The 25,605-nt window shown below is 52.1% G+C and overlaps 1 protein-coding gene across 1 annotated transcript; it reads right to left on the bottom strand.

Moving 5' to 3' along the window:
• Window positions 1-2,037: 2,037 nt before the first annotated feature.
• On the bottom strand, window positions 2,038-25,339 carry stk10 (serine/threonine kinase 10). Its single transcript, XM_062485461.1, has 9 exons — window positions 24,858-25,339; window positions 17,764-17,928; window positions 12,418-12,466; window positions 11,224-11,373; window positions 9,660-9,732; window positions 8,734-8,928; window positions 7,920-8,001; window positions 5,083-5,217; window positions 2,038-2,769 (listed from the first exon to the last, which is right to left on the bottom strand). Exons 1-9 carry the CDS (start codon window positions 25,014-25,016, stop codon window positions 2,053-2,055), a joined length of 1,725 nt encoding a protein of 574 aa, XP_062341445.1. The 5' UTR covers window positions 25,017-25,339; the 3' UTR covers window positions 2,038-2,052.
• Between the last annotated feature and the right edge of the window lie 266 nt (window positions 25,340-25,605).

Below are 25,605 nucleotides of genomic sequence, written 5' to 3'. Positions count from 1 at the left end.
GTCAGACGTCCACAGGAAGTGAGAAACTGTTTTAACATAACCCTCGTGTACAAGTCATGTCTGTCGGGTCAGAGACCTTTTAGTCTGGAGACAGGACTTTAATCACACAGTCCCTCAGTTGGGCTCCTATGAGAACAGTGTCGCTACACTGTAGCCCCAAGAAAACAACAGAGGGCCTAGCCTGACTAGCACGGGAATCTCCACAAAGAATTCATTTCGGATGACTGTCTCCTGGAATGCACCAGGTGTGTTGATTAATAGAGGGCCTTGTCAAAGCAGGTTGTCACCGTCGCGGCGTACGTGTCTGTGTGTGCGTGTGTGTGTCCCAGCGTAGCCACCATACAGATAAGAGCTAGCTGGGATCCTGCTAGGCCAGTTCTTCCCCAGCTCAACGAGGAGGGGCAACTGACAACAACAAAACAAACCAGTATGGACGTATGTTTGCTTTCCAAGCTCCAGGCTTCTCTCTAGGTCACAGGGCTAGACCAACCATGGGGCAGGCTTGGACCAGGCCTCGGGTTTTTCTTCCCTCCCTTGGTTGGGTCAATCACCCGTCTTTAAATCACAATGATTGGCTCCATCGGTAGTTCCACCAATCCTATCGGGTCAGAGCAGGAAGTAAGGGTGTAGAAAGCCGTGGACAGGAGCCTCCTCCACATGGTGACACGGTTGGTACGATCGGATGGTTATACCAGCTGAGCAAACAGACTTCTGTCATGACTATATCTCTCGCCCTCCCTCTCCCTCTCTTTCTCTCTCTCTAGGAAGGGAAGCCAGGGGAGGTAAATGTGCAGCTCTTCCTGGTATGCACAGTGCATTCACTGTGTGTGTGCGTGCATGTGTGTGTGTGTGTGTGTTAAAAGTGACACATCGGATTAAGGATGTGTTTGGGAGGAAAGTGACACTTCAGTTTAGGCGTGTGTGTGTGCGCGCGTGTGTGTGTGTAAGTGTGCGCGCGTGTGTGTGTGTAAACAAGTCCACACTGACAGTGTGCTCAGAGGGCCCAGGGGGTGTTGGAGCATGTTGAGTGTTTGGCTTGAGCCCCTGTGTGATCCAGCTGAGTTCCCGTAAATTCCCATTCATAAATCACACAGTCATGACCGTCTCTACACACACACACACACACACACACACACGCACCACATTCCTACCAGGCGTGTGTGCTCTCACACACACGCACACACACACACACACACACACACACAAAGACACACGCACTCACTCTCATTTAAAACACAGTTCTTCCCTGTTCCGGCCCAACACACAGATGAACTGCTGAATAATCTGTTCTGGAAAAAAAGACATATCTTGGACAGACACTGGTCCACCATTCAACAGGAGTCCAGTGATAGCAGCCCATAAACGACCAGAAGCACCCCTGGCAACAATGGCTGCATTCACAATACCGAATAGAGCCCAAGACAAAGAACCATTGGTCATCACGCACGGAAAATGTTGCGCTACTTGTTCAAAAAGACTTGGTTTGAAACTACATATATTGTCCCTCTCCTCCTCTCACCCTCCCTCTACTTTCTTTTCATTCTCCTTCCCGCTCTTTCGCCCCCCCCCCCCTTTCTTCCGCCCTTCATGGGACCTGAGGGCCTCCAGCCATGAGAACATCAGCCAGTTTGACTGCAGTCTCTGCCCTGTCCTGGTGGATGAATGCAGGATTTAAAAGGGCAGCGAGGCTAGCTGAAGACAGGCAAGCCTCTGTCTGAGAGCACACACCCGCAAACACACACACAGGCAAAGCTTAAGCCACAGCCCAGAACCCAGAATCACACACGCATAGCTCCGGTACCACCCCATCCTGAACGGAGGCCTTTTTCCAAAGAGGACTTCATCTAGAAGGTTCCGCGAACCGAAGGGAAGCCACAGGGCTCTGTCATAATGTGCTCCTGTGCTGACTACCTCAGTCACAAACAGGTCTGGTGATTTACAGCGTTCGAATTAAAAGGAAAACTGTAGGGGAAACAGGAAATATGAAGAATCAACGGAGGAAAGGAAACTGCAGGACTGGTAACTAGGAATGACAAACACTTTACATGAGGTCTATCCCATCAACTCCAAATAGAAAAAAACCTGCGAACGATCTGAAAGAACATGACGACTCACCCTGACAGACATGGACCCGTTGTCCTTGCCGTCTCCAGACAGGTTCAGGCTGATGTCCATGCCCTCGGACGCCAGGCTTCCCGCGTCCGAGCACCGCTTGTTCCTGCCGTTGGCGAGGGGCATCAGGCTGTCCGTGTGGCTGCCGATGGACGAGCGATGGGAGGGCCCCCTCCGGAGGTTACCGTTCAGCCCGATGAGGGGTGTGGGGTCTGGGGTGGGCTCTGGCGTGGGGCTGGGCGGGGCGATGGGTTCCGTACCGGCCGCCGGAAGCTCTCCACTGCTGCTCTCCTCCTCCGCCATCTTGCTCTGGGTGACCTCGGTGACCTCGGCGACGGCGACCCTCTCCGGCTGCGCCAGCAGGGGCGGGTGCTCGGTCTCGGGGGTGTCCGGGGCCTTGCCCTCCTCCTCCAAGGTGGGGGTGCTCTTGCCGTCCTCCATGCCCGAGTCGGAGCTGGAGGTCTTGGTGGAGGCCTCGCGCTCGGGCTTGTCCGCGTCCGGGATGACGATGCCCTCGTCGGGCAGCCTGCCGTCGTCCGGCTGGTCCTCCTGGAGCTTCTGGGGGGGAGGCCCGGCCTTGTCCATGGGGGTCGGGGTCAGGGTGGGGGTGCTGGCAGGGGTGTCCCCCTCCAAACTGGTCTGCTCTGTACCTGCAGGCTGGGGTGAGGACAGCAGAAGGGGGGGAGGGTTACGTCATGCACAGGTGTGTCAACACACCTTTCCATAGCGGCAGGGTGAAAACGATGTCGTCTCCACGCAAGCAAATAAAGGCGATTCCGTGCCCAACGCCAGCGTGTCTAGCCCTGGTGCGAGTCGTCGGCGACATGGTTGCAGTTTCAGCCCCCGACCTTGGGTCAGGATTGCGTCCTTCCCGTTTAAAGTGTAAACATCTTCTTCCACCCTCTGAGCACCTGGGCTGAGAGTCTAATCAGTAGTAGTGCTGCACACACACACACACACACACCCCTCACCCTCACGTACAGAGAGCTGTCTCAGACTAAAGATAAACAAAGCCGTCAGCAGTCTTTATGGCCAGGCCAGGCCTTCCTAATAGTCTCTCCAAAAACATTTCAGCACAAAGTCGGAGGGGATGATCTACAGCCGTAATAGCAGAGGCTGACTGGCTGGCTGGCTGGCTGGTTGGCTGGCTGGTTGGCTGGCTGGTTGGCTGGCGTCCAGAGACCTGGAGAACTGTTTACAACCAGTACCAACAGTCATATCTCTGATGTGTGTGCGGTGTGTATGTGTGTGTGTTGTGTGTGTAAACGACAGCTAAGAGTGCAGCTAAACTGCACTCTCCTGCCTTCATTTTCACCCTGACGACACACTGGGGCTGTGATTGTGAAGACAAAGCAGTTTTGCGTGTGTGCTTGTAAGGGGATTGTGCTTGGGAGGTGAAAGCAGGTTGGGGCAGGGGGCAGTGGGTAAGGGGCTGGGGGGGGGGGGTTCCCCTGTCAGCAGAGAGCAGGAATAAAACCTGCTGATCTCGGGTCCGAGTCAGCAACAGACGACTGGTGCGGCTGGTGCCACACCCCACACTACAGATGCTGGACCAGGGGGGGGGGGGGGGGGGGACTCCCAAAACACAGCAAATGGAAAGTTCCAGAAGCTTCCTAGGCAGTCACTTCAAACCAGTTCCTGTAGATCTAGAGCTCCGTCAATGGCAGGGGCCTGCTCTTACATACCAATCCCTAAACACACAGCCTCTGGCCTTTAACGCGCTCTGTGCCCGAGACAGGGCTGGGGATGACCAGAAAGTAAACATGTTTACTTAAGGGTCAGTTGGAAACGGGTCATTGTCAAGCTTTAAATAATGAAATGGTCCCAGATTGTAAGGCGATATTTACATACGCGTGTGCGTTTGTGTGTGTGTCAAGACAAACACAGCAGACATCTATTTTTAGTCGAGGGTGTGTTCCAGTTTCTGTCTTTTGTGTGTGCGCGCATGTTGATGAGGCCTGAAAATGCCCTCTGAATCACTGTCATTATGGATTTCAGGATTTAGAGTCCGATGCAAAATCATGGGCATGGCATGAAAGAGTGGATACTTTCATATTCTGCCATCAGGAATGGAGCAAGGAAATAATCCTGATGCTGAACATCTTTACTTGACTGGGTGTGTGTGTGGGTGTGTGTGTGCGTGAGAATGAGAGCGACTATCAGAGTGCTTTGTGTGTGCTCTATGGCATGACAGAGCGATGAAGAGGTGGACTGAAAGACAGTGAAAAACTAAAAGGCAGCCAGACCTCAGTGTGTGTGCGCGTGTGTGTGTGTGTGTGTACAGTGTGTGTGTGTTTGTGCCCCAGCAATACAGTTTGGTTGCATTATCTGCCTATCAGAGAGAACCCCCATCCCCACCCACACACACCCTCACACAGCCCAGACCACACACGCTCACACAGGAAGCTTTCTGGTTCTGGGCTTTAGGGCTGAGCAACAGAACGTACCGAGACACTGAAACTGCCTACAGATGCACAGTAAAAAAAAAAAAAAAAAAAAAAAAAAAACACTTTCAGCAGTGGTGGAAACTTTTTGATTTGTAAGTAAGTAAGACTTGTGTGATAGAAACCTTTAACCAATTAGTTTCCACTGGTAAACTTCACTAGAAAAAAGTGTGGTTTGAAGATAATGGAGAGAGAGAGAGACACAGAGAGAGAGAGAGAGAGAGAGAGAGAGAGAGAGAGAGAGAGAGAGAGAGAGAGACAGAGAGAAACAGAGAGAGAGAAACAGAGAGAGACAGAGAGAGAGAGAGAGAGAGAGACAGAGAGAGAGAGGAATAGATAGAAAGAAGAAATAAGAGAAAGGAGAGAAAAGGACAGAAGTATTGAGTAGGAGAGAGAGAGAGAAACAGAGAGAGAAACAGAGAGAGAAACAGAGAGAGAGACAGAGAGAAACAGAGAGAGAGACCCTCAGGCGTGTACACATCAGGTCCACCCAGTATGCAGCCTGGTGGCAGCAGTGTTCTCTCACCACAGACAGCTCCGTCGGGTCGTCCTCCTCTCCTTCCTCTCTATTGTCCTCGATTTCCTCCATGACTTCAGCCTTCGCCTCGGCGACCAGCTCCCGCAGGGGCCTGTTGGTCTTCACGGAGCTGATGAAAGGGTGCTGGGAACACAGAGGAGGTGGGGGGGGGGGGGGTCAACAAGACCACACAGCAGCAGGAATAAACACGCAGGAGGGAGCAGGGGGGAGCGAGCCTATGGGTCAGGGCCGACACGGGATGACGTCACAAGCGGACGAGCCTGGAGGCCGTGCGTCAGCACGGCAAGACCAAGGAAGGACCAAGGAAGGACGGCAACAGGAGCGAGGAGGGGGGGAGGAGCATTCACAAAGGAGGGCTTTCACCCCCCACCACCTGTCCCGTCCCCCCCCCTAGAACAGGGCACGAGCTCGCGACGCGCAAACCACGACGAGGCCCGATGCGGATGACGCCACGTATTCGCCCGCTTATCGCGCCCTGCCGTCAAACACGCAGCACGGCTGTGCCAGGGATCAGCAATGTTACACCAGCCAGAATAGGCTAGGTCTACCAGCCCTCGCCAGGCAGTGAACCAGCAAGTTCACCGAGAGAAAGGTGTGCGTGCGTGTGTGTGCGCGTGTGTTTGTGGGACTCGGAGGGTGTATAAAGGCCCGTCATCCATTATTCAGCATTTCTGTTCACTGTGGAGTAATTTAATTGGTCCAGCTGGCAGAGCAGGGCCCAGAGAGATGGGCCGGTGCTTGAAGAGGCCCGCTGGGCCACGTCCACCAGGACCCCATTATGACATTAGCCCTTAGCTTTCAGCTTCTCCAATGACCAGCAGTCAGCACATCAACAATGAGTCAGGCGAATGAGGAGAGCCAGCTATCACGCTGGGGGTAGGGACGGGGGGGGGGGGGGGGGGGGGTATGTAGGGTTAGGGGGGAGAGAGAGAGAGAGGGGGGGGGAGAGAGGGAGAGCTAGAGAGTGAGAGTAGGATCCGTTTAACTCAACACGGCTGCGTTTGAACTCCTCTCAGCTCTGACAATCCCCAGGCTCACTGGAGGCTGAGCAGGGGGATGACTCGACGCAATACTTCCTGGGTCTACTTGAGCTGCTCTCGCGGGCGACCCCGGACAGCCTGTCGAACCCTGGCCGCAGGGGGTGGTGGAGGGGGGCGGAGGCCGTGGCCGTGTGTTTATACATCTTCCGTGTTTCACACACAGAACAGATGAGGCGTGAGGAGAGTCTGGGTTCTCTAAGCAGCCTCTCTCCACAATCCCGGATCCTACTCTCACTCTCTAGCTCTCCCTCTCTCTCTCCCCCCCCCTCTCTCTCTCTCTCCCCCCTAACCCTACATACCCCCCCCCCCTCCCTCAGGCTCCTGCATGTTTACTGTCACAACTAGACCCAGATCATGGCTGCTCAATGTCAGACAGCCTTTACCCCCCCCCCCCATGAGAGCCCTTTGAGACCTGACCACCATTTTGGATCTAGGGATGTTGTTGCACGGCCATTTTGGATCCAGGTCTGAATAAGTGGGGCTTAGCTGTGTCTCTGATGTGGGATCAGCGGGGGGGGGGGGGGGGGGGGGGTGAGAAGTGTACTTTAGACCCTCTCATTGGTCCTGGGTCTGGGAGGCCAGGCATGAAATGGTCAAACATGTACCACATGTTCCATCTGTGGTTCACAGGCTACTGTGAGGGGAGACTGGAGGTACAAGAACACTCATGCTCAAGGGGAGGCGTGTGTGTGTGTGTGTGTGTGTGTGAGGCATATGGGTGAACGTTCCTCTTTCCTCTAAAAGTATATTAATCCCAGCTGGCTATTGGTCAACTCGGGAGGGCCCGGTGAGGTGTTGTGTCATGGCGGTTGTGTACACAACATTCCACACGGGCCGATGTGGCCTTGAGGATGTCCCAACACAGAGAAAACACAGAGCTACGCCTTCCTACGCCTCAGAGACTCGCACGGTTTCAATCCATTGTTTTCTGCTGGAATCCATCCAGATATCGACTGGAGCCATGGGGGTCGTGCTCTTTAGGAGTGACATCTAAATGGAACCCTGAACTTTAACAAAGCTAGTTACACTCCCTGAATGGGAGTCCGGCACCACAATACTATTAGAAAGCTATTTAGAAACCCGCCACACCCAGGGGGCCTCTGAGGCCCCCCTGGCCTCACCTCCAGCCTCGTGGGCCACCAGGGTTTCTTTAGCTTTACCAGAGGCCCCGGGCTCTATCCACCGCCGAGTGGCTGAGGGCGACGACAGACGGTCGCTGAATGGCTAGCCGTTGCGCTCGACGCTATCTCCGTGGCATCTCGTCGACGCGGGACGGGAGCACTTTCCGGAGCGATAGCCATCGCGGCCTCATGGCGTCGCACCAAGAACATCACCCCCGGCCACGCCACCGTCCCCTCCCCTCCTCTCCCTCGCCCCGGAGAACTCCCAGTAGGCTTTGCCCCGGGCTTTGCTTTCCCTGCTCTCTAATTGGTCGGTGGGTGGGGGAAATACCAGGAAATACCATTCCATTCTCCTCTATGGAACACAGACAGGAAGCTGCGGCTCCTGTCGGATTTTAATAGATGCCACTGACTTCCCCTTTTCCCTCTCACTCCTTCACTCCCTCTCGTCCTCACTAAACCGCTTGGCCCTCGCTTGGCCCTCGCTTGGCCCTCGCTTGGCCCTCGCTTGTCCGCCCCCGGCGTGACATCCTTCGTGTTTTGCCTATCATCGACAGCCGCCAAGTTCTTTCACGTATGTTAATAGCGGTTGGTTTTATTTCCAGATGGCAAGATAGCGACAGAAAAAGACAGCGGTTTCCTAGAGCCAGAGAGTGGACAGTACCTCCAAGAGCTGGGCGGCAGTTGGCCTGCTCTCTGGGTTCTTATCCAACGACTTCTTCAGGAAATCTTTGAACTCCCGTGACCTAAAATGAAGAAGAAGAAGAAGAAGAAGAAAAAAAAACGACAAGAAAAAAGACATAAGTGCCGGTACATCAATCAAGAAAAGGAGGGAGAGAGAGAGAAAAGAGCAGGGGGTGCAGAGGGGGTATTTCCACGAGATAACTTCCTGACACAATGTACAGTTGAACTGTGTGAGGAATGCGGCACAGTTGGCGGAGCGCTGTGGCTCTCGCAGGGTAATCACGGCTTTAAAACACAGCTATGTTTCCTAACACAAATAAAGCTCTCTCTAGAAAATGCATTTCCACCTCCGGTCTGGAGGGCTCTCAGTGTCGGGGGGGGGGGGGGGGGGGGGGCAGCCATCCCATCATCTATATCTCAAGCGAAGGGATATAAAACACATTCGAAAATCCAGGGGCTGTACAAACAAACACACGCATGCACACATACACACACAGAAACACAGTTCACTCTTCAGAGCCGTGTGGGCTTAGTGCTCGGGACAGATAAAATGCATCCCTGTGGTTTTTTCATGAACTCCCGCCATCTCCCCTCGCACACAAGCGTCCACACACACACGCACACACACTTAGTCCTCCCCAACACTGTTGCCGGTCATTGATATCAGCGTCTTCAGAACGCCCAATCGATCATGACTGCAATTGAGATTGGGAGATAATTGCGGCCTACCTCGTAAACAGCTCTGGCACAAGTGAGCATGACAGTGTGTGTGTGTGTGTGTGTGTGTGTCTTACCACTTGGCGGGCTGTTCCAGGGTGGGTGGGTCGGACTTGGCGATCTTGAGCAGGACCCTCATGGGGTTGAGCTCGTGGTGGGGGGGCTCGATCTGGGCCACCTCGATCAGGGTGATCCCTAGGGACCAGATGTCTGCCTTGTAGTCGTACGGAGCATCCTTCATGGTCTCACACATCACCACTTCTGGGGCCATCCTGGACACACACACACAGAGAGAGACACACACACACACACACACACACAGAAAGACACACAGGGTTAAGACAGTGGTGGAGGTTGAAGAATCCTTCATCGCCGAGACGCGTCTTCATCTCAGGAGACACGTGCCAAAAAAACAAACGTGGCGTGTATCGACGAGCGTCAGCCGAAACGGTCGTGTCACGCCAGCGCACGCCAACTATCAGCCCGTGGACGTGCTAGTCTGATATCTAGGTCACGAGAAGACCTGAGCCAGCGTCGATCCCGACCGCATTCCCTTCACGCTACGAATACGTGCGTGTGCCAACTCGCTTCCATTCTCACACTCAAGTTGGTGTGCGAGAAATAAAGACAGATAACGTCGAACCACAAGAGGGACGTCTAACCGTTCCAATCTGGAGGGACGAGTTGCGCAATCGTCATAAAAAAGGCACTCTCGGTTCCTCATTAACGGCTTAAGAACGCTGGGCAAAGTGTGGCCGGCTATTTCAAGTTTCTGTTGTGCAAGACTTGAGCAGAACGGGAATGCGGTGTATTGGGATGGTCCACCAGATGACAAACGCTGAGGGGTTGTGGTCAATGATTAACTTCCTGAAATACCGGGAGCACAACCACACAAGTACACACAGAGACAGAGAGACAGAGAGACAGAGAGACAGAGAGACAGAGAGACAGAGAGACAGAGAGACAGAGACAGAGAGAGAGAGGCTTGTTCTCCTGTACTCACCAGTATGGTGTTCCTATGAACGAGTCTCTTCTCTGGAGGGTTTTGGTGTTTTTGGCCGACACTCCAAAATCAGCTGCAAGCACAGATGACACGGACACAAACAACAAGAACAGTTAAAAGACATTCCCTGGACGTTTCTCTGTGAAGGAAATGAGCGATAGGCCCGTTTATAACCCCCCCATCTCCCCCTCACACAAGCGAGAGAGAAATATCTGTTCATGCCTCGTAAAACTGCCATGACATCATGGAGGAGAAACGCAAAGCCGAGCCATTTGATTTAGCACGAGCAAGGGGATCCCAAACAGGGGTGCGTAGTCCCACGGCGCGCAACACCGCGCTCGGGGAAACGTCGTTTTGGCTCGAGCCAAAACGACGTTTCCGTCTTCCTCAGGACGTTGGTCGTGAACAATTGGGGCGAGGAGAGACCAGAGAGTTGTGTTTGGTCAAACGCTTCAGGATTTTGTTAGTTCTTTCGATTCCTTAGTTCTCGCGCATAAACCCAACACTTCCGTTTCCGGTGAGCGGTTTCCCGTTCGCTGGAAGTCGGCTCTCGGAACATTCGCTCACACAAGCAGACGTGTTTTCTCCTTCGAGTTCTCTGGGCCGGAATAACAACTCCACATTACACACCTCTACCCCCCCCCCCACACACACACACACACGCTCGCTCCCCCACCTACCCCCAAAAAAACTGCAAGCAGCTTGTTTGCAGTCCGCTCTCCACCTAAAGAGCAAACTCCAACTGTTCTAAATCTACAGAGTGGATCAGAGGCCCCCGGGGAAAAACGACATAATAGCTCGGTATAAGTCAGACCAGACGAGCGCGACCGTCGTATTTGAGTTTATAATTTAACACTGTCATTAAAGGAGGGTGGGGGGGTGGAAAGAAAGAACACGGCTGCTTCAACAACGTCTTTGCGGCTCGACTTGTCTCTTCTAATCCCAGAGGAAACCCGGCCTTCAAATGAAGTCCTTCTGGTGTCTCGAGTTGAGAGCGAGGGGCGCGGGAGGGAGGAAGGCGACACACGGACCTCGTCGCGCTCAACGGGACGCGCCAGGGACCCGCCTGGTCGACAGGGCCCCGGGGACGGGAGGGCCACCTCTTTTAAGAAGCGTTTTCGATCGCTCTGCCCTCCGCGCCAAGCCGCCCGGTGATTGACATTTAGAGAGCCGCAGCTTAGCACAGGCTGAGCGTGCCTGGCGAGGAGGGCTTTAACCAGGATCAGATCCGTCTGAAGCGATTCAATCCGAGCCTCCTGGGAGGGGAGTGTTGAGGAATGCCGAGGAAGTTCCACAAAAAACGCCCCATAAATCAAGGATTTGGGCCGGCAAAATCGTTTCCCAGAATGCGCCGTTCCCGGAGCGAGGGACCGGCTCACTGGAGACGGTGTGGACTTGGATCGGCGTCGACACCGTCTCCTGTCTTGTCGTGGAACCCCTTCCAAAGTCGTCTCAAACCTATTTTACAAAAGGGGTTTTCGTTCCTAATGGGAAAACAAAGAGGCCCCAGATGTATGCATCCCTCTGGACCACCCCCCCCCCCCCCCCCATCAAGCAGGCTCACCCAGCTTGATGTCCCCTTCCAGGGTGAGGAGGATGTTCCCGGCCTTCAGGTCTCTGTGGATGATCTTCATGCTGTGCAGGTAGACCAGGGCCTCCAGCATCTGCCTGCAGATCACCTTGATCTGGGGCTCCATGAGACCCCGGTCCAGCTCTGCAGCCAGGGGAGGGAAGGAGGGAGAGGGGGGTGGGGAGAGAGGGAGGGAGGGAGGGGTGGGGGAGAGAGAGGGAGGGGTGGGGGGGGGGATAGAATAGATGCATATTTTTCAACACTTCCAGAGCCCAGATTAAAACCACAGGATTGACATTTTAGTTTAAGTGCTGTTGGAAGTCACGCTGAAGCTTTATTGAATCACACCATCGCACTGAAAACCAAGTGGGATGAGGACAGAGTAGTTATTACCAGAGGTTTATATTAGATTGTTAACCCCCCCTCCCACACACACACACACAGCTAATAGAAGCTGTAAGTAGTCTTAGCAGGTCAGTGGCCCCATGAGAGCCAGCAGTGTAAATTGGCTCTGAGAAAACATTGACATTTCAAACCCGGGGTGGGGGTGGGGGGGGAGGTGGGTGTGTGGTGGGGTGAGGGGGTGAGGGGGTTAGCATCTTCATGCTCTCTGTGTTTGGCCAGCTCTATTCCAGCTTTATTCGGAGCACGGACGCCGGAGTGCGGCTGGGTGGATTATCAAATGAAAACAGTCCGGGGGTGGGGGGCGAGGGGGTGGGGGGGGGCATTCCCACCGTGTGGGCCTTCGCTCCGTCCGCCTGGGGCGTTCTGAAACAATACCCTGCTCTCTGACACCTGGCGCCTCCAGACTCGGTCCTCCGAGATAACATTACACCCTGAGAAGCACTCGTGCTGTAAGATGTGGACACAGGTACATAACTAGGAAAAGAGAGAGAGAGAGAGAGAGAGAGAGAGAGAGAGAGAGAGAGAGAGAGAGAGAGAGAGAGAGAGAGAGAGAGAGAGAGAGAGAGAGAGAGAGAGAGAGAGAGAGAGAGAGAGAGAGAGAGAGAGAGAGAGAGAGAGAGAGAGAGAGAGAGAGAGAGAGAAGAGAGAGAAGATAGAGAGAAAGAGAGAGAAAGAGAGAGAAAGAGAAGAGAGAGAAGAGAGAGAGAGAAAGAGAGAGAGAGAAAGAGAGAGAAAGAGAGAGAAAGAGAGAGAAAGAGAGAGAGAGAGCTCCTCCCTTCTTACCAAGCATGGTGGCGTCCACAGCTCCCCCGGCGCAGAACTCGATCATGATCTGAGGAGAGAGAGAGGGAGGGAGGGAGGAACAGGAAGACGACAGGGCTTAGTTATGGGTCCTGGTTCTGTTGATTCCCAGGTCAGGTTTCAAGCCACCTTCTTCCCACCCATCAACTGCAGTCATTGGTCAGGAGCACGGCCCCCTGTACGGTACAGTCCCGGGTTACTTTACTGCAGGAATCTAAGCTCCAGAGCAGGGAGAGAGGCCCACTTTAACCCTGATGATTGGTTTAGTGCAGACCGCACTTCCACATGTCAGCTGCAGACTTGACACAACACCGTAACCTCTCACACACACACACACACACCCACACACACGCTCTCTCTTTATCTCTCTCTCCAACTCTCGAGTGGTCGCTGTCAGTGACACCTAAGGGGACAAGATGACACACTGATGTCACCACGGACCAAAACTAGGACAGCGCGTCTTGCTGTTAAGGGACTGTGCGATAACGCACTGCTCCTCTCGCCCCCTCGGAGCGGAACACGCAGAGAAACACGAGACCGACCGACCAAATCATTTCAAAAATGGAAAAATGTGTGTTATGTGGGACCCAACTTCAGCAGGGGGAAATCTTTTTTTCTATTTTAATTTCCTTCTTACACACACACACACACACTCTCCCTCCCACAAACACACCGTCTCTCGCTCACCCCTACGAGCGCACGAGCACAAGAAGAACGAGCGTCCGAAATCCCTTTTGACGCCACTGTCAAAGGGCACTGATGTGTCCCACACGTCAGCCAGGGGGCCCAAAACAACAAAGGAAAGAGATAGGATTTCTCAAATCGTCAGTCCCCGGAGGAGCTGGGGTGGTAAAACAACCTCGGGCCAACGACATCACTTCCTCCGCATTCCAAACGCACCGAGTCTGTGAGCGCTCTTAGAGGAGGTATCAGTCTCTGACGTCCTGTCACTGTTCGAGTTGTGGGGCCAGAGCAGCATACCTGTCATGTGATCTCACCGTTACGTAATTCCCTGACAATCGGACAGGCCCCGAGTTAGCTGCGGACGGTTGCCATAACACTCAAGCCCTCTGAAACCCGTTTCCTCGTCCCTGTTGGGCTATGACATCACTGGCAAAGAATCCCTGGAGCTCCACAAGAGTGGACTGGGAGGCGAGTTTCACCTGGGACGCACAGAGGACACTTCAAAACTCACCCCGCACCACACACACACACACACACACGTCACACAACACGCAGGGACAGTGTGCAGGAAGACTGCTGGGTGACTGGGTGCCAGAGAAAGGTGGATATTCCTGTCAGTCTTGGCTAGCATCCACGCCCACAACAAAAGGCTCTTCTGTGAGCTTAAGTGGGTCTGGAGGATGAGGTGTTGTGGGGTTAGATGGTGGATTGTGTGCCTCATTTCCTCCACAGCCAAGAACTGACAGTTCCTCCACTGATCCTGTCAGTCAACTAAGTATGGAAGGGACAGAGGTCTAACGCAGTAAGCTGGAGAGTCTGAAACTCCACACCAGAATGTTCCCATTTGTGTTCTGGTATACAACTTTGGTATATTATCGTTGTTTAAGAATCCAAAATAACAATTTCAAAAGGAGTGTTGTCTTAGGGGGAATCCCAGCTGGGGGAGATATTCCTTGGAGTTATTCCAAACTGATTTGTATTAATAGATTAAAAAATATATATATTTTATCTATGAGGAATTCTTGGAATATTCTAGATGGCAGCAGTGTTGTACCATAGTGAGAGATGTGATCTAACTGGTATGACAGCAATCACATTGTCGTGTATATGGTCATGACACACACAGTGACAAGACACACACACAATGACCTATGTTTCCATCAACACAGGCAACTTAAACAGACTTAAACAGCCCCAGCTTCAAACCGTCAGCTGTAAAGAGCAGCTAGTTGTACTGAAACACACCGAGGATTTTGAAATAGGCCTTGTTCTCGGTTGAGTGAAAGTATAAGTATATCAATATATACACGTTCACACACACACACACACACACACACACACACACACACAGCAGGTCAGCGAACATGTGACTATCCAACTCTTTTGTTCCTCCGAAGGAAAAGATTGTTAATAATTGAAGAGCGCTAAAAGACGCCTTTTTTTTGCCATCGCTCCGCCGAGCAGGCAGGGGCGGGTGAGCAGTCGCTGGGCGTGACCTGCAGCCTCCAACTCATATTAACGAACAAACCCCCGACCTAAACGCCATCGAAACGGCCTGGCACCCGCCACTGTGTTGGAGACGGTGATTTGCAACCTCATTTCCCCCCCCCCCCCCCCATCCTCCCCAGGATGTAAAAACCCTGATTGACCGAGCTAATAAAAACACGAAGAACCTGTTCCCATACCGGCACCCTCTCACTCATCCACTTCTACGCCCGGAGTCACTTCAGACATGAGTTATCAACCCGGCCATCGGCACCTAGCGTCGCCGTGGGGAGAGATTGAAGGTGCTAAAGTAGGGCAAGCGGAAGGGACGCTACCTCGCGCTCCGTACTGTAGGGCAGTCTTGTGGGAGGATGAGAACGACAGCAGAGACATAAAGGGGACAGGAGGAGATAAGGACAGATTTACATGGAGAGGCACTGGGGCTGGTGTGGGCTGTGGGGCGGTATAGACCAGAAACAAGGATCCTTGTCTGACATCACTCATCCCCTGTCTAATCACCTCTCAAGGCTTGGAAAGGACCCGCAACGCTGACACACACACACACACACGCTGCAGCATTCCTGAAGGCTGAGAACCCTCTCCTTTGTTAAGAAACAGGCACAAGGAGACAGAGATATAAACCAACTCGAACTATATATCATAGACAAACACTAATTAACCACACAGGCACTGGCCCAGAACCACATGCGTCAACATGTGCCAACACACACACGCACACACACAGACCAGGTTCTGCTGTTGGCTTCATCCAACTAGTGTTCCATCTGCCATCACCTTTTAATGCAGCTGTGTTTGTTTACACAATATTTGCAGGATCAAAACAGCTGCAGTCAATAATGAAAGGAACACAGTCTCCTTTAAACAAATCATTTAAAGGAGACGTGACACATAAAAGCTCATCATTCAGAGCAGGTGTGTGTGTGGGTGTGTGTGTGTGCGTGTACGTCTGTGCGTGTACGTGTGTGTGTGTGTGTGTGTGTGTGTGTGTGCATGCGCACAAGCTAATGTCAGCAGTCCAGGGCCTGCGCTAAAAGGCTCCCTGTTTCTCACGCTGGGGGCTGGCTGAGGGAGCAGATTGTTCCAGAAGAACAAACAGCCTTCTTCTCTCTGCAGAGTGGGTGGGTGGGCACTGGAATGTGCCACCCCTGCTCTCCTCTCCAAAAGACTGGGCCTTCTGAAACCGAGCCACCAACTGCATGTCTTGGCATTAGTAGGGATTCAGCAGATGCCCCCCCCCCCCCCCCCCCTAATCTCTCCACCCCACCCACGAGTGGCCTCGCCCAGCCTCCAACTGCTGTGGTCCAGGACACCACACAGCTGTCTACCCCCCCGGGGTACTGCCAGGGACAGGGTGGCCGTAATGGTGGTTGCGGCTTGGGAGGTTTCACGGTCAAATCTCTGATCCACACCCACATGTGAACAGAGGAAAGCCTTGAAGCCATTATTCCTAGAGCTACCGTTCTGGTTACTCCATGTTGTGGCAGCGTCAGGGTTTAGCCACGGTGGAGAAGAGCATCATAGAGAAACTGCAATGTCTGCGTTACTCTGCTTCGCTCTGGTGTCGTGCTGGACTCGTTGAAACACTTTGTCCCATGAGGGCAAAGTATGTTGTGCTGAGGCCGATAAGCCGTCTCTTCGGAGAATTATCTGGGGAAAGTTTGCCCCAAAACGGCTGCCTATTGTCTGTACTACGGCGCTTCAAACAAAGAAGGTTTCCAGGTCCTGAGAATGAGATCACAGAGAGAAAGCTGAAACTCCCCAAAGGACCTGCTGTAAATATACATACGCTCAGTACGCGCACTCTCTCTCACACACACACACACACACAGCAGTGAAACACTGTCACACACATCCACCCGCACCGCACAGTCACACACACACACACACACACACAGGAAACGTGCGGTCTGGAAGCAGGGAGGCGAGTTTGCGCACTTGCCCTTTATCCAAACACAATGAACTAACAAGGTACCCAAAACACGGGCCCTCCTCGCAGGCCACGAACACCAGCTACACTGGGCCGGTCCTGGAGGTGGTCCTGGATGTACGGAGAGCGGGAGAGTGGACACAGGCAGAAACTAACATGTACAGCGCAGCACATTCTATTCGACGGGAGTTAAGAGTTATCACACAATTAATAAATACGTGGTGGCCCAAAACCATAAAAGTTGTTTACTAGCCCTTGTCCAGCACTGCAAGAGCTGGACTTTGGATCGTTGGAATCACTGGGTCTGCTACAGACGTGTGATTGGAGGTGGAGAGGACCGGATAGGAGGAGTCACTGTTTAGTATGCACTGGTAGTAGAATGGTTGGTTTGGACTTCCCCTCTTGAGGTTAGGAAAGTTTCCGCTTGACTTGACATGCCCGCTCAGCGATAGTCAACTTGAAACTGATCTCAAACTCCATCCCCGTCTCCAAGTATGGTCTGCGAGCCGTTAGGAACCATGTGGATGTATTGGATACTGGAGATTGTCCAATCGTTATCTTTAGAAATACACACAGCATCATGTGCAGGAGTACGCGAGTTCAGGGTGACCTCATTGTCACGTGACGCCGCGAGCAAACACGCTGCACAAAACAACGTGCCCGTTCTAATAATAACACGCGGGTCTAAGGTTTGTTTTTCTTTCTGGAAAACCAGTGTTGTCCCTTCCTAGGGACGTTTACAGTACAGTAGGGACCAGGGTGACTCCCAATAGTCTCTCGTGTTTGTCTTGGCGATGCGATCGGCCGGTTCTGTAGCGAAAAGGCCTGTAATCTGACCTCCTCAATGAGAGACAAAGTGAAAAACTAGAGGTGTGTACCATGCATGAGGGACAAAGCTCGAGTTAGGCTTAATCCTCATGGTAACACAGTATCAAGAGGTCACCATCAGGTGAGGTCAAGTCAAAACTCAGGGTTTCCTCTCTGGGCCAATCAGGACTGTTCCACAAGACCCAATTAAAACAAGATGGACAGCGATAGCAAGAGGTTGGAATGACCCCAACTCAGGAATGCAGAAGTGAACCGCAAGCCGGTTTGCGGAAGAGGTTCCCACCACACCAGTAGCACTCGACCCACTGCTCGCTATCTGGAGTGGGACCCCAGACCGCCACCAGGATCCCCGGAGGACACGGGCCCGCCCAGGAGAAGCTTACCCAGAGCTTGTTGTCGTGGTAGAAGGCATCCATCAGCTTGACTATGAAGCGGTGGTCACATTTGGCCAGGATGTCGATCTCCACAATGTACTCCTCCAGCTCCTCCTCGCACTTGGTCTCGATCACCTTGGCAGCAGCCAGGACGCCGGTCTCCTTGTTTTTGGCCTGGAAGAAAAAGAAGGAAGAAAGAAAAAAGAACATTTTTAAAACTTTCAGTTTGACGAGTGAATGTGAGAGAACGAGTTCCGTTTCAGGAATTATTCTTTTTATTCCGTTCAACGTTTGTTTTGTCTAAGCCCTTCTGGGAAAGTGAGGGGTAAGGATTCAATTGGGCGTTGGCTGGGGCCAGCTCGATGGAAGTGAAAGAAAGTGAGATTCAAGAAGGCACTGGAGGACAGAGGTCTCTCAGAGGGCATGATGGGTCAAACATATTTAAAAAAAACAAGGGTGGGACCAAATGTTACACTAATGTCAAACCAAGGCTGCTAAAGGAATCCAAAATTGTGAAAACCCGTTTTGGTTTTCACTTCTGTTTAATCAAGTGAAAAGTGCTGACAACATGAGTTGGTCTCCACCTAGGCATCCAATTGAAAGGAATGTTACATTTCTGACTATAGATGCAGATAAATGCTTTCAGAAAACTTAAGCTACCTCCTAGTGAATTCCTATGTGTGTGAGCCAGACTCTAGAATAGAGACCAATTAGAACCTACAGAGAGCCAGTAACTCCCTAACAAACAAGTGTGTAATTAAAGAGTTCTTTCACCGCAGTTTAAACAGCACAACAGGAAAGGAAACTCCACACCCTGAAAGAGCTGAGGAGGAGGAACCATTGAAGCCAGTCCTTACACACAGAAACACACACACACACAGAGAGACTGTACGAGTCCACAAAACATGCAGTAGTCAGAAACACCCTAACTTAAGTCCGTCTTTGGGCCTGCATGTCTCCTTCAGTCAGCCAGCCCTCATTGGTGGTGGGTGACCACATGACCACAGACACAGGAAGTGGAGCTGGGTGTCACAGCCTGAACATTCTGAGAACGTGGGGCCGAGTAGCGAATCTGGGGGTAAACACCGAATACAACCTTAGAATGAGTCCTATGTGGTTCCTGCAGAAGAGTGCAGAGCCGTGGTCGAGCGTGGGGGAACGGGAAACGTTGAAGAGACAGACAAACTGTAGAAGAGGGATGTGGAGATGCATGCACTAGGCCAGACGGGACCAGACAGAGCAGTGGCTCCGTGAGTGTGAGAGTTAGAGGGTGTCCGTTAGTGTGTGACAGCTACAGGGTGTCTGTTGGAACTGTGTGAGAGTTAGCTAGTGCGCGTCAAGGGTTTCCCAGACCTAGAGCCTGAGTGAGAATATTTAGGCAACTGAGTGTGTACTGTATGTGTGTGTGTGTGTGTATCCTCCCAGCGTCGATGTGAGGCAGACTAAACAGCCTGCGGGGGTCCAGGGTCTGAGGGGATGTGGGAAAACATCTGGGTAAACACAGTGGTCACGCATCTACATACGACACACACACTGGTGTATCACAAGCTAGTCTGCTACAGTTACGGAACACACACACACGCTGCGCCAGTACACACACTGACCCGTCACAGGCTAGCTTGCAACAGACACACTGCTACTTTACAAACACCACACAAACAGGGCTACTTTACGCACCCTGGCCTGCCAGGGGTTAGCCTGCTACATATATAGATCTATATATGTATATATATAGATCCATATATATATATAGGTCTATCATGGCCTAGACACTGGGTGTGTATGACATCTTTGAAGCAGAGTTGCAGATGGATGAAACATCACAGGGTGTTTACAGTGGTCTGTTCCAGACTCCCCCCACCTCCAGGAACCTGCCTCCCCCCCAGACAGGGAAAGCCCCCCATGTCAACAAGCCAGCAGGCTTCAAACAGGCTCCTTAACAAGCCTGCACAGATCACACTGGAACTCACTTTCACACGCCCCTGCGCACACTCTCTCTCTCTCTCTCCCCTCATCTCCTCCTACTCTGTCGGTTTCTCTCGCCCCCCTAGTCCTTCTCTCCAATTCTCTCCCTCCCTCCCTCCCTCCCTCCCTCTCTCTCTCTCTCTCTCTCTCTCCCTCCCCCTCCCCCCCTCCCTCCCTCCCTCCCTCTCCCTCCCTCCCTCCCTCCCTCTCCCTCTCCCTTTCCCTCTCTCTCCCTCCCTCTCCCTCTCCCTCCCTCCCTCTCCCTCTCCCTCTCCACCTGAGAGTTGAGGAGAGGTGCTTCTCTGGGCGGGGAGTCGTAATCCAGTCTTCCTCTGCTCTGGTCTCTGGTCTTTCAACAGACAAGCCCCCCCGCCCCGCTCCCGGGCAACAGCAGGAACAAGACTCAGGAATGCGCTCCTGAGCTGAACCAAGGAGCGGCTGAAGGGGGGCGGGGGGGGGGGGGGGGGGGGGGGGGGGGCGTACTGAGCATCTTCACATCTGTGAGTCTGTCTGGTTTACTGGCTGACTGTGCGTTTTTGTGTGTGTGCGCGCGTGTGCTGGGGGGTAGGGGCGTGCCTTCTCTGGTTAAGTTCCTGTACACAGAGGAAATGACACTGAAAGCGGCGCCTCACAAGGGACTCCTGGCTTCCTAGAGGCCATCTTGGCATCGGGGCCGTCTGGGCCGTTTCATCACGCTAACCCAATTACCCCAAAGTGGAAAATAAGGCGTCCGCACACCAGGCTAAATGCCATGACATCACACACACTCACATCCCAGCTGATAGGAAGCAAGCCTCTCTCTCCAACCCCACAGTCCCTGGAGGGTCAACTCTGCACTGGTTTGTCTAGCCTCTTTGTTGCCCCTGGGTGTCTAGGGGGGGCGGGGGGGGGGGGGCTGCTCATCCGGCTAGCCTGGTAAGACACATCTCTACCTGGGGAGCCCTAGGGCCCCTCCCTGCTTTTATAAACACCATGGCCCACGGGCCAGGTATGTTAAAGCTGTAAAACAGGAATGGTCTACGCCCTGCTTTGGTAGGTAAGGCATGCACATACACACACACACACACACACTCCATGGTGTCCAAATACCCTCTCATCACGCCCATGTTTATAACCCATCTTAAAACACTTAGGGAGATAATCTGTCTAATCGAACATGTGGGACGTAAACCGAGCCTGGGATCCGGTTGAGAGTCCACTGGGAGGACGACTTCACCTGTGTGGGTGGATACGGACGACTGTCAGTGTCTCTGGTGCCACTATCCAGGGGTCAATCACCTACTGGTCCAATCAATAAGGAGATAGTGTGCTCAGAAATGAGGTTCCATATTGTGGAAAAGAACATATTACACACACACACAGACGCACACGCCTGTTGGTAAATGTCTGACAGGACATCGCTCCTGTCCCTTCCACTCTCATGGAAATGTGTGTTGTTAACCTCTGACCCGTCATAAACATACATAGCCGTTCACATCTCTGTGGACAGGAATGTCATGTCTAGAACGTGTCAACATCAGCTTGTAAAGCCAAACCTTTCGGTGAGCGACCAACGATCTGTCGAACACAAAAATGTGTGTCTTGGACAAATGCCATGTGAAATCGTTCTGCTCTGGCCTCTTAAACCATAAAGCTGTTCCTATACATGCAGTGGAATCATGTCGGAACATTAACGACATGCAGTACAATCTTCTACGGGAGACAGAGACAGTCAGACAGTCAGATAGTCTTCAGAGGTCGCGAGGGTCGACAGGGGTCAGGGGTCGTGTCAGAGAGGATCATAGGATCACAGGGGAGAGTTGCTCAGAAGATCAACACCCAGACAGACACCTGACAGACGGGGGCCAGGGGATTGGCTGGCGGGCACTAAGCTCCTGGCCAATCTGCTTTGGCTTTACATGGGATGAGCATTAGTGTGTTAAAACTTGTTTCTCTCCTTCTCGCCCTCGGCTATGGAGGGTCGTAACGTTACATAACCCTCGTTCACGCAACCACAAGAGTTGTACAACAACTGTCAAGAACGGGGAAGTTTAAACTTTGAACCATCCAAAGCACAAGTTCTGTCCTTCACCACGCGGAAGGCTTCCCAACACGTTGTAAAAAAGCATTGAGGGAAACACACTTTCTGCAGCGTGCGCGCGTGTTTGTCAGGAAAGTGCATGGGGGGAGGGCTTCGGGGGGCTCCCAACCCCCCGTCGCCACCCAGCAAGGAGAGCTCTTATCAGGCCAAGCGGCTGCATCTGGGCCCTGAGATTACACCCCTGGAGACCCCGGGCAGAGAGCTGGCTCCTCATCACGAAGGATCATGTACGTCAAGCATGCTGGTGAACCGGCAATAGCTGGTGACATCATGTGACTGTGGCCATGTGGCGTAATGGCCCTCGCCTGCGACATAAGGACTCCGTTCATACAGTACACACAGAGCTGAGCAGGCTAACCCAGTGATCTTCTTCTTCTTTTTCTTTTTTTTTTTTACAGTCCCCTTCCATGGTCTGAGAGGAAAATAAATTGTGCTGAGATAAGACCTCCAGGGCCTTCTATGCAACAGGGCTATCACTATGGCAGGGATAAACTAGGGCCTGACTCTATGGGGACTTCCAGGGTAACGTTAGGACTTTGGGGACAGAGCAACTCCCTTGGCAGCAGGGCAGCGTGCTCAGCGACACGTGGCCCGTTAATAAGTAAACGCTACCTTTCACCACCTGCCTCCCAGCCGAGCAGCAGGCCACTCGCAAAGGAGCAACAAACGAAAAGGGGAAAAAAAAGAAAAAACATCCTGTGGCGCACGGCCCTGGAGGAAGTGAGACATTCCACCGGTTCGGGGTCGTACGTGTGAGGGAGATTCATGCACGTTCGTCTGGGCTGAGCCCCCAGAGCCTCTTCTAGTCGGAGGCTGCGATCCCCAGGTGCGTGTGTTACGACGCACACGGGTATGTTCAAGACCAACTGTCGAGGTAGGGTTCCCTTGGTGGTTCAAACAGACATAGTGGCATCTGGATACTGGTCCCAGGACAGCATTAACCACTGGCTGACATTCTGACATCTGGGGGGGCGTTCAACAGCCTGAACAGCTGCTTACAAGTTCAGCATTCACTCGTGGAGCAGAGCAAAACTGTTTCTTACTGGAGGGACGAGGTTGTCCAAACTAGACAACAAACAAGAGTTCCTCAACTGGAGGCTTAGAGCCACTCAACATCTCAGTTGACCTCTTGAACGCACCTCTGGGTATTGTTACCTGCCCATCTTTTAAGTACCGTTGTCTGCGTGACTCATGCAGTGTCCTGACAGGCTCGTGACACTGGAGGCCCATTAACCTGAGAACGATACCCAATGACACATATAAACCCGAGAATGCCGCCGGCATGGCCTTTGTTCAATTCCGTTCCTCCAGCCACTGCCCAAGCCACAGAGACAGGGTTAACGTGTTTACACTTTCTCGAGCGCGCTCTCAAACTGGGATTGTCTTCATTTGTGTTGGAGTGTTCACTCGGAACATTTCTAGGGCTACTTCCAGAGTGAAGGGAAGTTGCTTCGAACTGAGGACAGGAACCATACACTCCAAGTTCACATCTCTACCAAAACAAAGTGTACCTAGAACAACCCTTTTTAGACATGGCTGGAAACATCAGCATGTGACCGCTGATGACCTTACCATACAAATGAAGACGCAAGTTGATAATTCCTCCGACAGCTGTTTGGAGGATCACAGCAGTACACATCTTGACTAGATCGAGACCTGCGAGTTCCCCAGAAGCACTGAGGCGAGGTGTCCTCCCTGCTGGGGTCACTGACCCCTAGTTATGAGTGTCAGTTAGAGGCTTCCTCGACATTTGACCTATGACCCCTGAGGCGCCTGTGTACATCGGCAAGGACTACCGGTTAACATGTTCATATCTCAGCCATCTAGGCCAAGTAAAGTCTCTTTCTTGTACATTTCTTAATGACTGGACTTTAATCTCAGCCTTGAGAGCTCTCCAACAGACAAGCTGATCATTTTGTGACTTCAGAGCCAGACAAGAAGTGCTCCCCTGACTCCTGCCCACGACTTCCTCCCTCCAGGCTAACCCTGACAGCTGCAGGTGTGGAACAGCACTCCTCCACCCTCCTAGCAGAGATAGAGTAGCCAGACTTGAGCACACCGGGGGCGGATAACACCTCCCGGAAAGGGGGTGGTGCACAGACACTCTTTTTGAAGTTGGAAACTTCAAAATGCATCTCTTACAGCAGTTATATTGGTCCAATAAGAAATGCACTTTAAAAAACGGGACTGCCGCAGGTCGAGCAGGCCTCTATATCTTCTACTGAATGCATCATTTATTTCTGCTAAGGGAGGCTCCCTGTTATTTTTCCCTCCCAGTTTCGTCAGTGCAATGCCACATGATGCCTGGCTCACATGCCTGCGTGTTCACAAGGTAGCAGACTGTTCGCTGTAGCCCGTAGCTCCTCGTCAGGCCTCATTTCTTCCAGCGGACCTCCTGAAGTCAATGGCTCCCACTGTGCTGCCCTGGGCACCCGCAAACACTCTCGCTGCGACGTCGCAGAGCATGGACTGGGAGTGGTCCAGGTTAAACAGCGCCTCTTAACCGAGCACCAGCATACTTGGACGGAGCCAACAGCGCTAATGATGGGGTACTCTGGAAGAATAGTGTGCGCACCAACTCGGGCAGAATAACGCCCTTTGCAAATGAACACCATACAATGTTACATGCTTAAATGAAAGTCAAACTACTCGTATTCTGTCGAGTGAGGTTTTTAGTATAAAGAAGACACACCTAGATCTCCGTACTTCAGCAGTAATGCTGACGGAATTCAAGCTATGGTGACCATCCCTCCAAGTGATGACATGAAACCAATGACACTTGTTTGCGTGCTCCTCTTTCCTGATTAAAGAAGCCAGCGCCAATGACACTTAACCTTTTTGAGCCATAATATCTATAGCTCCCAATTAGATGGATGGCCACTCAGTCGTGCACAACATGTGAACTGGTCATAGAAGAAATTACATTAATATAATTAACCAAGAGAGGGATTGGTTCTCATCATTATGGTGACAAATTAAATAGACAGGTTATAACCACTTTGATGTCACGGCTAGTCTGACTGTGTGGATTGCAGCGCCTATCTATCAAAAAGCTTACCTTGTAAACCTTTCCAAACGCTCCATCGCCCAACTCCCCGATTATTTCCCATATGTCGTTGGGATTTATATCACGGTGGACGTGTTCGTATTGCTTTACTTTCTTTTTAATGTCAAAGGTAGACAACCGAAGAATTTTGCTGAATTTTGCAAAAGCCATAATTAAGCGAGAAGTAAAATAAAAGTTAAGGTAGGCAAAAACAAAACTCCGGATGCGCGTTACGAGCGCAGACTCGAGGCACAATTTCTGTTTTAATGTGCACCGAACATTTGTCACGCCTTTCAAATATGACAAATACAATTTTAAAACGCACAAAACTAGTTATTCCACACCGTCCATCTCAGTCCACGCGCTTTCATAAAACAATCCAGTTGTATAATAAAACAGCTTCATATTCCCATTCACATGGTTTGTCCTTCGAGGAACGTTGACCACCTGCTGCCTCCGACCGATATAGTAATCACGAGTGAAGACAACTTGTTGCTAGTCAGTGTAAAAAGCCCCACCCTCTCCTGCTGCCATGATAAATGTCGTTTCCTGTATGCAGATTGCTCATCTTTACCGACACGACATAGTTGAACTCATAACTCTCCCTGTTAAATGGGTGTCTTTTTTTCCGAGTTGACCTGACACTTCGCATGTGCCTGTTGACGGTCAGGTAAACTATCGGAAACAGCTGGAGAGGTAGAAAGACTGGTGTGAAATTGTGAGTTGGAAGTTACATTATTGAGAGTGTACAAAACCTCTC

Source organism: Osmerus eperlanus, chromosome 19 (genome assembly GCF_963692335.1).
Source record: "Osmerus eperlanus chromosome 19, fOsmEpe2.1, whole genome shotgun sequence".
Classification (NCBI taxonomy): Eukaryota; Metazoa; Chordata; class Actinopteri; order Osmeriformes; family Osmeridae; genus Osmerus; species Osmerus eperlanus.
This window is presented reverse-complemented; position numbering and strand designations above follow the sequence as displayed.

Coding starts and splice junctions, on each gene's coding strand:
- stk10 (XM_062485461.1), bottom strand. CDS start 25,016: ATGGCTTTTGCAAAATTCAGCAAAATTCTTCGGTTGTCTACCTTTGAC. Junction 9,733..11,223: donor GGAAGGGGACATCAAGCTGG/GTGAGCCTGCTT, acceptor CTGTGCTTGCAG/CTGATTTTGGAGTGTCGGCC. Junction 8,929..9,659: donor TTCATAGGAACACCATACTG/GTGAGTACAGGA, acceptor GTGTGTGTCCAG/GATGGCCCCAGAAGTGGTGA.